The following is a 14,673-nucleotide window of genomic DNA, read 5'->3' on the forward strand; positions in this document are numbered from 1 at the left end:
TATGGTGGATCAGTGCAAGTGTGCAACCAATTAGCTTGTGCTTTTTCAGGCTTCCATAGGACATAGGAGTGATAGGACTATGGCTAAGAATGCTGTGTTAAAAATGACAACTTTCGAGCAATTCTTGCATTGTATGTTAGAGAATTATTCTGACAGCCAAGGTTAATACCGCCATTGTATGCAGGAATTTTTCTTTTATTTAAAATTTTATTTTTACCGGTCACCTCCCACATTAAATAATTTTAAATAAAATTTTATTTTTACAGGCTTTTTTTATCTTCTTCTCTTGTTCTTTTCATCATCATACCACCGCTAAAAATCGAGTTAATTACACTTACACTCCTTGAGATTTATCGTCTTTTCACATACACCCCCTGAGATTTCAATAATTACACATACACCCTCTGAAATTTTAAAACTGTTGCATATAACTCCCTACAAAAGAAAAAAAATAAATAAATAAAAAAGAAAATATTTGTATTCAGGTTGGACCTTACACCTTGAATAATTTTATTAGGCTATTTAATCCCTTAGCATATTTTTTTGCATAATTTTTCATCACTTTCGTCTCACTATAGGGGGTTATATGTAACAGTTTTAAAACCTCAGGGGGTGTATGTGTAATTATTGAAACCCTAGGGGTGTATGTGAAAAATCGATAAATTTCATGGGGTGTAAGTGTAATTAACTCGCTAAAAATCTATTCATTAGAGAATTATCCAAATGGTGATGGCAACATAATTAGAGGTGAATACATATGGTAATGGCAACATATTTGAAAATTGTAATCCTGTCAGTTTAGAACGTCATTAACTTCTACCAATAAATGAGGGAAGTAATCCACCAACCCAGCTCATTTTATACGTCCCATATAAAAACAAACACATTTTATACCTAAAAATAAAAAAGTCATTTTACACATCTATTTTTTGTTAAAGATTATGCACTATCGCTATTATTTTAGAGGTTTTTGTTTACCTCTTCGTGTGTAACCTTTGTAATGTGATTGAACCCTCTTTAAGTTGCATCTAAAACCTTTCAAATTTAACTTTTATATAGTCTAAATTATAAAGAGTTTTGGGTTCAACTTGGAAGAGATTAGAGTTGAACGCAAAAAAGGATCTAATTGAATGAATACTTTTTTATATGTCACTAAATTGTACTTAGAATTCGTTGGAGTATAATTTAGATTTAGGGTTAGGAAGTTGATCTCCTACAATTTAAGTTTCTTCTATTGTAAATTTTGAATCTAAGGTAGTTTTATTAAATTTCCTCACCCTAATTACATTAAACACTAACTATGGCATGTGAGTTTGAATTTGGATGCCTACTGACTAACTTGTTTTAGTGGTATTTTCATTCTCCATGTTAAAAAAAGGTACTAAGTTCGACATCCTTTTTTTTCATAACAATAAAAAATAGGTTGGAACTTGGAAGTAGGGATGACAATGGGGCCGGCCAGGGACGAGTATGTGTCCCCATAACCGTATCTGAATATATTTTTGCCTCCATACCTACCCCTGTCTTCGTGGAGAATGGGATCCTCATACCCTCCCAATACTTGATCCTCGTCTTATTTTTTATAAATAAATTTTACTTTAAAGGCACATCACATAGCTAAAAACAAAAATTTATATTTGACCAAAAAGAAAAGTGATAGCATGGATAAGGTAGAGATTGTAGAGTGACCCTATTTTACTTTAAAGGCACATCACATAGCTAAAAATAAAAATTTATATTTGACCAAAAAGAAAAGTGATAGTATAGATAGGGTAGAGTGACCCAAGAGTGATAGTAATTAGTAAAAAAATGTAAAAAAAAGAAGATATTATTATATATATTAATAATATTATTAAAATAAAATGAAATTATATATATTTAAGTCGGGGGTCAGGTATTGCAATACCATCCTCACCTATCCCCAATTGGGTATTTTTAAGAAATCTTCGAATCTGTCTCCGTACTTGAATTTTTTTTTTCCATACCTGCCTTGTTTGGTTTGGCTACGCTCGAATATCTGAATCTATGATTTTTTTTGCCATCCCTAATTGGAAGTTCGTTATTTATTATATATAGTAATATTTTTCTTGATTGTATAGTTTGATCGATCATTCAAACATAACATTATGTCATTAATGATTTGAATTCATAAGTAATATAACATGTTAAATTATTTTTATACGCAGCTAAAAGGGTTCGTCTCCCATGTTATATAACATACCACCACATCTAATGGTATACATGGTAATAAAGAACGATTCTATCAATCATTAAACAGTCAAAAACGTGGCCATATACCATACTATGTATGACAGAAATTTCTATATAAGAAGATTCTTTCCAATCCGTGGTAGTTGAACACTTGAACCCAAGTAGGCAAGTACCCATGTAAACCCAACTGTCATCTGTGAGTGGGGAGTTCTTGTTAAGCATAAGACACACTTTTCATGTCCTTGACCCAACAAAAAAGAAAATTTAAAAAGAAAAAGAAGAGGGTTTAATTTTTAGGACAACACGAGGGGCATCCTTAAACGCAAAATAACTGAGGTTGGTTACAGAAAGCGTAGCATTTTAAGCTGCAAAGCAAAATCAATAACGCTCAGAGGCTTCCAGCTACAGCTTCACTCACTGGTACGATTTTTATTTTATTCTGTGCGTTTTATTTTTTAAGTTCACGCATAAAATCCAATATTATGCTCAAAGATTCATGCTTTTTATGCAATTTCAAATATCTGTATTGTCTGCTTCTCCAACTACAATTGCCCTCCCTCTGGTATGCAATTAATTAGGTCAGGTTTTTGTTTCACTGGGATTCTTTAGTGTGAAAGTTAGGGCTGTTAATTTGATTTGATTGGCAGTCTGGGTTAGTTTGTGATGGGGCTGGTGGGCACTGTTAGAGCCACTTTCTACATTTTGGATTATGGAAATTATCGTGTATTTTTTTTTTCTGGGAATTTAAGCCTGTTTGGCTGAGTTTACCAAATCTGATTTTATAAAGCAGTAGAAAATAGTAGCTTTCAGTAGTTCTATAATATCTGAAAACAGATTCTGAAATCATAAAAAGGATGCTTTTTACAAAAATAATTCCGGAAAATTGTTCTGAAAACAGTTTTGGGCTGTTTTCTGTTTTCATGATTTTAATGATAGAAAACTGTTTTTGAACAAAAGAATCAAACAGGCCCTAAGGAATACCAAGTTTGGGATTTGATGTTCTATGGTAGTTTCACAGTCTTTCGACTGAGTTAGGGTTTTGACTGTTCAAAATGGTTTTACATTGTTGAAATCATTCATGGTCTGCCATGGTCTGATAAATTTATTATATGGTTGATGGGAAGCTTGAAAAAAGTAGTGGAGAGGCTAAAATCTAATCTTTGGAGTCTAATAGAATTTGATTCAGGCCATACATACTTATTCATTGATGTAAAGATATAAATATGTATTATATGTGTAATGTTGTATAAGTGGTGTCTCGATAAACACTAAAGTAGGATATTAAATTCTTGAAAAGAAGAAGTTGTTGAGGTATATCTTTCCACTGCCTGTATCTTTTTCATCATGGTATTCACTTGTCTGCACACTTAGTTGTTGATAAATAGGAGACAACATGGTGTAAGGGTTTCATGCATGTGCAAGGATTACTCTTCAATTAAAAATTTAAAATGTGTCAGATACCATAGTACGGGAAAAATACGGCTGTAAGATTAGGATTTGATCCCTTTATTTGCAGTGACGGAGGTGTTTCGGTGATCTTACCAAACTTGGATGTTAATTCAACTTTCTTCCATGTTTTATATTATATAGTTCTCATTTTAGTCAGCTTAAATAGAATACTGAAAATGGAGAAAGGTTAATGTTGACTACTTAGGATCACTTACATAAAGTTTTTGGTTACTCTGTTTTTGCTCTTTTGGTTGCAGATTTCGTCCCTTCAACATGAACTAGTGCACTCCTTTGTCCAGTGCTTCTTAAACCTTTACTGTGCATATGAACCATTGTAGAGGACTTTCTGGCATCAAATCATAAATTGGTGTTGCCTCAACCTTAGCCCTCCATTTCTTATTTCATCTTTCCTTGCATTGCTCTTGAGTTGTCTTAATACCTCATCTTGGTTATGTTTGTTTTATGAACATGTTTCTAAATCTGCAACACTCTATGCCATAAAGTTTAGGTTTTCTATTTTCTTTGTACGCTAGATTAGACCATATAGTAATGTGTGCTTGTTGGAATCTATTTTTCCATTATATGGATTTTTGATATTACTCTACTTTATAATTTATAACTTTCAACCTAACATACTCTCTGGGAACTGTAAGATGCTAATGATGGCTATTTGCTTTGCAGTTGTTTTCGGAGGCTTGTGCCATTACTGAAATGGCCAATAACCCTCAATTTTCAGGTCTACAGGTAGTGTATAAGGAAAACTGTTTTATGCATTACTATTTTGTAAACCACATAGTGTTAGAGACAAACTTTTATGTTCTTCTATGAGCTCAGAGCGTGTTTACCTTAATCTTATTTTTCTCACCAATTAGGTCTGAAGGATTATCTTTTCAGAATCATTTTAGGCTATTTCTGTTTATCCTCATTCCATATAGATTAAGGCACTCATGGTGTCTAAGGAGGTTTATCAGATATCTTGTGATTCAGTGACCTGAAGTTGGGGTTTGCATTGTTAAGCTTGGATTTTTTTTTTTTAATCTTTTAGAAGTATTTAATACTCATGATGCTTTTTTTTATTTCTGCTTATGGTCTTAAAAACGTGGTATTGATGAATTGACTAAGTTCATTTGCTTTCTATTTATTTAATATTTGGTTCCCATCCTTGGTTATGACCTTTTTGAGATGCTAGAGCTGTTGAATTTTTCGGTTAAATTTCTATTTTCCAGCAAAATGTAAGACGTTTGCACTTGAAAAGGCGATAAATGCAATATTTTCCTTTGGTATGGATCCATACGGTCCATTTTTAATTCTTTTCATTATTTACTTGTTATACTTTTTCATGTACGTGACTTTTCCCTTCAGAAATACATTTTACATTACAAAAGGATGAAAGCTTCTGATTCCATTTAAAATTTCAATATAGATGTTGGTCAATTATTTTCTTATGTTTTGCTAATTAACTTATCCTTTCTCTTTTTCTTGGATAGCCTCTTCGGCCTCCTATAGTTGGTACTGTGGATCCTCCTCGAAGTTTGCCGCCCATGTCTTTTCAAGTAAAACATTCCTTCTTGATGAGTTTGTGTGTCACCTATGCATGTTTTTAATGATAAATCAAAATAATCCCCTTCAAATTAATTTTATGGTGCAGTTCCGGCCAGTAGTTCAACTACCACATTCACAGGAGTTCATTCCTGTGGCTTCTCAAAATTTTCAGCATGTTGGCAGGGGTGTCCCATTGATGAATGTTCGATTGCCTCCTCCAACTCATCAACCCCAGTTTTCGCAACCAATGCAGCAGTTACCTCCAAGATCTGGTCATCCAGGTCATGGTATGCTGCCATCACAGGCAATTCCATTGCCTGTTGCTCAGCCTAACAGGAACTTTGCATCTGAATTGCCCCTACCTCAACCTAATGCACAAACTCCAAATAATGTCATGCCTAACTTAGGTGGCCCACGAACACCTCTCTCTTCATCATATACTGTAAGTTTCAGAATTGTGCTTGGTTGATTTTTTATTTTACTTGAAATATCTTTAGGCCTTGAATTCATAACTTGCACTTATGCAGTTTGCATCTTCTTCTTATGGTCAAATACCAAGAAGTTTTAATGACTCCACCCAGTATCAGTCTATATCTCAACTGCATGCACCAAATGTTTCATCCGAGGGAGAAGTTAGGTTATCATCTGAGAGCCAGTCTTCTGTCTCTATTACATCTCTGCAGCACACCAGTGAACGGCCTTCTGTTACCACTTCCACCGCTCCAGTAAGATGTCTCTTTTTCTCAGCTTCAAGCCTAGTTGTCATGCTCCTCAGAAATCTATGCTGATTTCTTGATAATGTGCCATTATCTTTAAAATTTCAGGAAACAGGTGTCCGACCTAACCCCACGGGAGGGACTCCAGCAGATTGGAGAGAGCATACATCTGCTGATGGAAGAAGGTAGTGATTGCTAGTATTCCACATAGTTGTTTCTTATGCTTCAATTTGTTAGAATATTGTGATTTAACGATTTTTATGGCTGATAATCTGTACGTTGCTTTTGCTGATCGAATATTATTCTTTGCTACATGAACAATTCAGATTTTATTACAACAGGAGGACATCATTATCTACTTGGGAGAAGCCTTTTGAATTGATGACACCAATGGAGGTGAGTCATACGTTGCTTGTCCTTGTGCACCCTTGTTAGTGATGTAACAGTTTTGATAAATATCGTGGAATTGTGAGCTTGTTTGCGTATGTCCTGGTTGGTGCTATTCTGACTGGGTGTGGTTTATCAAGTTATTCAGATGTCTTTTAGTTTTGTATCTTGTTACACCACATGCAATTGCAAGTCGTGAAAATCTGGCCCATTAGCTCATGACAGGAATTTCTCTCAAGCAGGCAACCGCGAATTTGTAGTTTTTATTTCAAGGATTTCATTATCTAATAGCCTGGTTGGTCTGTTAGATTTTAGCTTTTCTGCCTACTTTGAGATAAACAAGTGATTATTTATTAATCTTTTGGTTGTTACTAGATATTTAAAGTGTGTTTAGATTGAGAGATATGAAGAGAAGAAAAGAGAGATGAGAGAAATTTGAAAACTTCTCCATTTGGATGATTAATTATGGAGAGAAATGGAGAGAAGAGAAGAGAGCCTCACCTCTCTCCTGGTGCACTTTTATTTCTCTCTGAAAGTGGAAAGATTGGGATAGAAAATGAAATCTGTGTTGTTTGGTTGTAAATATGTCGAAAATATCCTCAATTAAAGATTTCCTCTTTGTTTCTCTCCTGTTCATCCAGACAAGAGAACTTAGTAATCTCCTGATTCTACTCTCCTCTGTTCTCTTCTCTCTTAATTGAATTGCCATGCGGGGCAGTCATTACACCATTCGTGCAGGTCGCTACTTATGTGACAAGGAATTTCGCTACCTTAGGACAGTTAGAGTTACTGCCGCCGTTTACTGGGGCTTCCATTCAAAGCGACACATTGTTTAAGAAATTGTTATATTAATCTTCTATTGTTTGAATTGTATTTTTTTTCTAAAAGAGTTCTCTTTTTCTCTCCCCTTCCCCCTACACATGCATACCCATACGCACACCCCTGTGCTTTTGCATGGAGAATTTTTGGTATGTACAATGCTTTTATCTTGGCATTAATTGATTAAATTTAGAAAGGCTACTTATATATAATTAGTAAATTAAATATACAAAATGTATCTCACCATAATCATTGATCTCTCACTTTTCAATGAGTTCATGTTAATTGTCCTACCAATCTTATATGTTCGATAATCCATGTTCTGGTAATGCACTGAGATGTTTATTTCTTGTCATATTTCTAATCTTATTTTTTAACATTTACTGTTTTATGTACTTCAAAGGTATTCTCTTTTGGTAAGGACTTCCAAGGTATTATGAGATTTGCTTTCTGTTGTTTTCTATTTGCATTGGTCCTAGAAACAGTGTTAATGGTGTTTTCAATTCCTCTGAAGAGTTTTTTTTTTTTTTTTTTTCATTTTTTATTGTTTGTTTACTCTTTATCCATTTATGCATTGTGTGACTTCCATAGCTTTAAAGATGCTTACAGGTACTTGACGTGCCACTCTATTGAGAGGTAGGATATGCTGTGGGTCTTTGCTGCTTGCTCTACCTACTATATAACTTGAATGTTAGTAAATTCTGTCATTTGTAATACTTGATCCCATAATGATATTTGTGTGAAATTATTTGTTTGATTCTTTAGTGAATACTAGTTGACTATTAGTTTTATGCTTGACTGTTCTTATTGTTCTATTCCTGCTTCTGGACTAAAAAGTTGATAATTTACTTTTTTGACCTAGAATAAGCTTTTCCTTTCTCTGTTATTCTTATTTGGGAGAAAGTCTTGTTTAAGATAGAGATTCAACTTATTTAGTTTCTTCACTGGGACAGAGGGCAGATGCATCAACTAACTGGAAGGAGTTTACTAGTCCTGATGGAAGAAAGTGAGCAATTGATATTGGTTCCTTAAAATAGTCATTTTCGCATCAATGTGGTTTACAATTTATGTAGTCATTGGTACTTATTTACTTCATCCTACATGTAAATGCTGCAGGTATTACCACAACAAGGTCACTAAAGAATCTAGATGGACTATGCCTGAGGAGCTGAAGGTTTCTTCCCATTCCAAAACTCATTTACGCCACCCATCTATGCCTCAGATTTTAATATTTTCCCCATTTTTAAAATTTGTTCCCATTATTCCTTTTAACAAATATTTTTGTTTCAAGTTGGCCCGAGAACAAGTGGAAAAGGCATCTGTCAAGGAAATACAACCGGAAATGCTAGTAAATCATCATGCCACAGTCTCCGTTTCTCCCCCCGTAACTGAAGCTGATACGTCAACCACGAATGCTCATGTAGCATCAAGCCCTGTTTCGGTGGCACCTGTTGTTGCCACTGATGATGCCCCAACTGCTATAGTTTCAAGATCATCTGCCTCACCTGTTGTGGTTTCTCCTGTAAAAACAAATGCCGTTGGAGTTCAGATGCCTGTTGTTACACCATCTTCTGCTGTTACGGGAAGTGCGGAAGCTGCTGTCACAATCAACAATACTGCTGCAGAACCAATGTACTATCATTTAACTGTTTTTATGTATTTCATTTGCATTTGGAGTTGGTACATTTGGCATAATGCATTCTGAATATTCTTGCTCTCACTTTTTAGGGAAAATTTGAGCAACTTGCCAGCTCCGGATTTTGTTAGTTCTGCTGATGGAGTTCCTGTACTGGAGAATGAGGTATATCTTAGGTTTCTTTTGTAGTTATGGTATTGAATTCTTCACATACTTTTCTAGCAACTTGAATAGCGAAGCCTTGCAGGATGCTATGAAGGACGTAATGGAAGATAAAATTAATGATACTGCATCAGAAGAAAAACCAGTTGATCGGGAACCCATAAGCTATGGAAATAAGCAGGTACTACATAGAATTTGAATTTTGAAACATTGCAGTCTATTTCATTGTTAATTTCCTGGCACTCACCTGATTGTTTTTATCATTTTTTAGGAGGCCAAAGATGCATTTAAATCACTCCTGGAGTCTACCAATATTGGGTCTGATTGGACTTGGGATCGGGTAATTCCCTTATGTCGTGTAACATCTCTGTTTTCTGTACATATGTTAAACTACTTGAAATAACAGTGAATATTATCAGGCCATGAGAGTGATAATTAATGACAAAAGATATGGTGCTCTGAAAACACTTGGAGAGCGGAAGCAAGTTTTCAATGAGGTAAGTCTTTTACATGGTTGTGTGTGCGTATAAAAGAAATTAAAACATATACCCAATAATGGTTTTCTGAAAGTGGGGTCCTGGGAGGGAGATCTGGTACTGTCTCAGTCTTCATCAATTTGGCATGAAGTGGCCACTCTGAATTATTGGATCCATGCATTTGTGCTTTGACAGACTGACATTACTGTTAAATCAATGATTATTGCCCCTTCTGATATTCTTATTAACTTATAGCTCTGCATTGTCTCAGTCACTCTCAGAGTTTGTAGTTTTTGTTTTTGGAAACGGGAAATAATCTAGCAGTTTTCTACACTTATATCCTAGTACTACTGCTACTATTGATAATTTTAATATCAATATTCCTATAAATAATTACTTATATTGTTATTATGTTTCAGTTCTTGTCCCAAAGGAAAAAACAGGAGGCTGAGGAGAGACGTATCAAACAGAAAAAGGCACGGGAAGAATTCAAAAAAATGTTGGAAGTACGTTGTTTCTGTTCCTGGAAAGTTCTTCTTTCTGTGCATAGAAATTATATGCCTTGCTTTCTTTTCTTATTTCTGTCTTAAACCTTTGCAGGAATGCCCAGAGTTGACATCATCCTCAAGATGGGGGTTTGTCTTTCCTTAAATCAATATTTGATATTCTTTTTCCAATTTAAACAATATTTGTTTAAGAGTCAGTTATATACATATACATATATATATATATATATAATACTGATGGGAAGTTTAAATTATCATTCAGCAAAACTGAGGGCATATTTGAAAATGATGAACGATTCAAAGCTGTTGAACGAGATAGAGACCGCAGGGATTTGTTTGAAAGCTATGTGGAGGAACTCCAAAAGAAAGTAAATTTTCGCTATCTTAAATGTTCTCATCTATTCATACCATTTCTATGCAAGCTATGGATGTTTACGCCCTTAGTAGCAAAACTGTACATTGACATTGATCAACTTAAGGCTGGGATATTACTGAAGAATTCTAGCCTGATCTAACTATGGAACCTTGTTGACCTACATAACTTTATATGTGTGTTGTGTCTGTGTGCATATTTGTATGCACGTATGCATGTACATATGCATGCATGGATATATGGAGATCTGCTCATTGTAAATCTCGATTTTTTATGGCTATTCCTAGTTGGCAAAAAGAGCTTTACATATGACCCACCTCAAAAATTAGGTGTTACAACCATAATCTTAACATTTTTTCCTTTCATCCAAACTTCTTGACTGTAACATCCTCATAGTGAAGGTATCAAATAAAGTTCTAACACTGGAAAGTGCTTTGAAGTATATAAATTGGCTTAGATGTATTTTAAATTATCATTTGGTACTTTGAGGATTGTGGATTTTTAAGTATATGCTCTTACAACTGTTAAACTGGATTTTGGTTAGGAACGAGCAAAGGCACAGGAGGAACGTAAGCGCAATATATTGGAATACAGGCAATTCTTGGAATCTTGCGACTTCATCAAGGTTCTATTTTAGCTTCTTTTTTTTTTTTTTTTTTTTTGTTTGTATTCATGGGTTTTCTTTCGGCATCAAAACTTATGCATCTTGGCATTTCTCACTTAGGCAAGCAGTCAGTGGCGAAAAGTTCAAGATCGTTTAGAGGCTGATGAAAGATGTTCACGTCTTGAAAAAATTGATCGTTTGGAAATTTTCCAGGTAAGTTCCTCATTTAGCTAGTGATAGTACAAACTAAAATTTGAAGCTTATTTAGAAGTGTTGTCACAGGAATATCTGCGTGATCTAGAGAAGGAAGAGGAGGAGCAGAGGAGGATACAGAAGGTTCGTTACTGTTTGACTGTTTTTATATATTTATGTACATATTTTTAAATGGAAAGTGCTTTTAATCTGGGGCTTTCTTGAACAACAGGAAGAATTGAGAAAGGCAGAACGTAAAAACCGTGATGAGTTCCGCAAATTGATGGAAGAACATCTCGCTGCAGGCACTCTTACAGCCAAAACTCACTGGCGTGATTACTGTATGAAGGTTAGTAGACCTTTTCCCTTTTTTTTTACAATGTTATTTCTTTTGTGGATTGTGAAAAAAACCATTCATGGTTTCTGAAAAATCATAATTCACTTTTTTTTGCTACATTTGATTTAGCTGTTATCATGTTGTCTCATGTCCTTAACCTCCGCCCCCTTCCCCTTTTTTTCTGTGTATTTTTTCCTTGTGTGCTTTTAGGTTAAAGATCTACCTGCATATCTGGCAGTTGCATCAAACACCTCTGGTTCAACTCCAAAAGATTTGTTTGAAGATGTTGTTGAGGAACTAGAGAAACAAGTAATAAAACTATACCTTGCCTTTTTGTAATTCTGGTTTATATGAAATACAATCTATAAATCTATCTTTGCAGTCCAAGATCCTGTCATTCTTTCCATACATATTTACTGGGTTCAAGTTTCCATGTTTTGGGTCTGTTTTACGCGAATAAAATTTTCTTTTTTCTTTCCTGTAACAATATGTAGAATCTTTAATTTTTTATGCATGTTTATGACATTACTCCTTCTAGTGTTATATGCATAGTTGCTTACAAAATTAAAATCTGGCTATTTTTTACAGTATCATGAGGACAAAACTCGAATAAAAGATGCGGTGAAGCTGGGAAAGGTTTGATTGGTCACAATTTTCTTGTTTCTGTTCTATAGTATCTCAAGATATCTAATATGTGGTTGCTTTTTAGATCACACTTTCATCAACCTGGAAGCTTGAAGATTTCAAAGCCGTTATATCAAATGATATTGGCTCTCCACCTGTATCAGATGCCAACTTAAAGGTATGCATAGACTTCAAAACTATTGAACAAAGTTAATGTATCTTTAACTCTAGAAGTCTTTGATGAATATGGGCTTTCATATTGTGGCCTTGCTCTTAAGAACCTTTTAGATAAACTTGGTGAATCTACTACAAATTATCTTGTGGTCCAATGATTTTGAGTTTTTTGGGCATGAAACCTATGATTTGTGGAAACCAACATGGACAATGGCTGGTCAACACGTCATCTTTTAGGTAACAAGCATATTTCTTTTCCAAAATTTCTAAATAAGCGTTGCTTACAAAATTGCCCACGCTTAAGTGACCAATGCACCAATTTTTCAAAAGGCATCCAAGAAAATATTGCATGGAAGTTAGAACAAGGCTGCTAAACGAACTCCAATTCCAACGTCAGATAAAATACCTTAGTTGCGATGAAGCTACTATATGCAATCTTAGTCTAGATTGATGTCATTCTTCCAAATTTCAATCTTTGGCAGTAAAGTCTAAATGTTGGATTATGAACTTTGCAGTTTGCACTGCTTTGGGATGAGGTAGTTATAACTTTAAAGCATTCAAGAAATCGCATGAATAGGACATTTAGGAAACATCCTTGTGTAACATTCTTTTATAGTGATGTTTGAAGTGTCAGCCAATGTAAAAGTGGTTTCACCAGGGAAGTTGCCATGTGGCAAGAAAAGGGCTGATCTGTTAGTGGCTCCTATCTGTAGATAAAATTGAGTTTTTAGGGATTGATTATTTTTAATTTTAGTTTCATGTGCTACAGTATATGCTTTGTTGTTGTACTATGTGCCACAATGAGTTATTGTGATTTTCTACATCCTTGCAGCTAGTATTTGATGAGTTATTGGAACGAGTGAGGGAAAAGGAGGAGAAAGAAGCTAAAAAGCGTAAACGTCTTGCAGATGATTTCTTTCATCTCTTATCTTCTATCAAGGTGTAGCATTCTGTGTGTGCCAACTTATGATATTTACAATGCTCTTATTTTTCTGGTGGTTTGGCACTAGCAAGTAGGAACATTTGTTTCTATATTTTCAATTTTTTGGGCTCAACGTCTTGTCGTGTCTGATTCATTACTTTTTGCAGGAGATAACTCCATCTTCTAAGTGGGAGGACTGCAAATCACTTCTTGGAGGTAGTCAGGAGTACAGGTATATTATTAACTTGAATTACCTTGAATTATGTCTTATGCTCATAATCTTGTGTTGTGTTTTGCTTTTAATTTTAAATATTGATAAATGTTCATCAGAAGTATGATTTTATGGCTCCTAGAGTATCTGATCTAACATTCACTTCTTGTGCATCTGAAGTTCAATATCCTAGATCTCTACTGTCCGTGGCTGAAGTTTAGGACAGTAGTGTATAGAGTGTTCTTGTCAAGTTGACATGACATACATTGTTGACATTTAATTTTAATTTTTTAGTATAATAAAATTTTAAAGAAAATAGAATTAAAATTTGAATGGAAAGTGAAGTATAAAATATATTGTACTGGATATATTTGTTTTAGCTTTCTTAGTCTTCCAGAAATAATATCCTTTTCTAATTGACTATTGCATGCTTATTTTTGTTGCTCGTCTAGTGCCATTGGTGAAGAGAGCTTCTGCAAGGAGATATTTGATAAGCATGTAATGCAACTGAAAGAACAAGAAAAAGAGAGAGAGAGAAAACGAAAGGAGGAAAAGGTACAGAATTAGCTGAATCACATTATTTTGGACCAGTTTCATGTGTTACTTTTCCATTCATATGAAACCTTGAGTATGAAGCAATGAATTTCTAGTTTCTACACTCTGTAGGCCAGGAAGGAAAAGGAGAGAGATGAAAGAGAGAGGAGAAGGTCGAAACAGAGAAGGGAAAAAGGGGTAGGATATGAAAGAGAAAAGGAGGAACACCTCAAGAAAGATGGAGCAGACAGTGAAATTGCTGATGTAACGGAGAGTCATGATTCCAAAGAGAAAAAGAGGTCAGGAAAAGACAACAATAAGAAACATAGGAAGCGGCATCATAGTGATGAAGATCATGTGAATGGACATGAGAATGATCGGTCCAAGAAATCTCATGGATCTAGCAGTGACCACAAGAAATCAAGACGGGTACGTTGAGAAAAAACTTGTGACTTTTCGTTTGGTTAATTTAAGTTTTTGTTTAAAACTGATATAAACTTTACCTTGTTTCCATTGGTAATTGAGTAGCAGGCATCTGGTCCTGAGTCAGATACTGAAAGCAGACATAAAAGACATAAGAGAGACCATCGGAATGGTTCTCGTAGAAGTGGTGATCGTGACGAGCTAGAAGATGGGGAATTTGGCGATGTTGGGGAAAGTCGGTAGTTTTTTCATCCTACAATTCGCTTAACTTATACCCCTGTGTTTAAAGTCTTTTGAATATCGCTAAAATATATGTTTTCCATACAATCTTTGAACTTTATATAATATATATTTTTAAGTTTAATTGGACAAGTA

The 14,673-nt window shown here is 34.7% G+C and overlaps 1 protein-coding gene across 4 annotated transcripts; it reads left to right on the forward strand.

Moving 5' to 3' along the window:
• Nucleotides 1–2,394: 2,394 nt before the first annotated feature.
• LOC147276531 (pre-mRNA-processing protein 40B-like) lies at nucleotides 2,395–14,673 on the forward strand. Of its 4 annotated transcripts, XM_086253588.1 has the most exons (30): nucleotides 2,396–2,631; nucleotides 3,918–4,027; nucleotides 4,342–4,404; nucleotides 5,148–5,213; nucleotides 5,309–5,644; nucleotides 5,730–5,927; nucleotides 6,027–6,103; nucleotides 6,245–6,314; nucleotides 8,078–8,130; nucleotides 8,241–8,298; nucleotides 8,416–8,756; nucleotides 8,853–8,925; nucleotides 9,008–9,103; nucleotides 9,194–9,262; nucleotides 9,342–9,419; nucleotides 9,818–9,904; nucleotides 9,999–10,033; nucleotides 10,167–10,272; nucleotides 10,822–10,902; nucleotides 11,002–11,094; nucleotides 11,164–11,217; nucleotides 11,306–11,422; nucleotides 11,621–11,719; nucleotides 11,999–12,046; nucleotides 12,120–12,212; nucleotides 13,041–13,148; nucleotides 13,298–13,362; nucleotides 13,794–13,896; nucleotides 14,008–14,304; nucleotides 14,404–14,673. In XM_086253588.1, exons 3-30 carry the CDS (start codon nucleotides 4,372–4,374, stop codon nucleotides 14,539–14,541), a joined length of 3,072 nt encoding a protein of 1,023 aa, XP_086109714.1. In that variant the 5' UTR covers nucleotides 2,396–2,631; nucleotides 3,918–4,027; nucleotides 4,342–4,371; the 3' UTR covers nucleotides 14,542–14,673. The 4 variants fall into 4 exon arrangements, with proteins under 4 accessions (XP_086109715.1, XP_086109714.1, XP_086109713.1 ...); XM_086253589.1 differs by lacking the exon at nucleotides 3,918–4,027 and having other exon boundaries at nucleotides 2,395–2,631; nucleotides 14,407–14,673; XM_086253587.1 differs by lacking the exon at nucleotides 3,918–4,027.

This window comes from Dryas octopetala, chromosome 8 (assembly GCF_963921425.1).
Source record: "Dryas octopetala chromosome 8, drDryOcto1.1, whole genome shotgun sequence".
NCBI lineage: Eukaryota > Viridiplantae > Streptophyta > Magnoliopsida > Rosales > Rosaceae > Dryas > Dryas octopetala.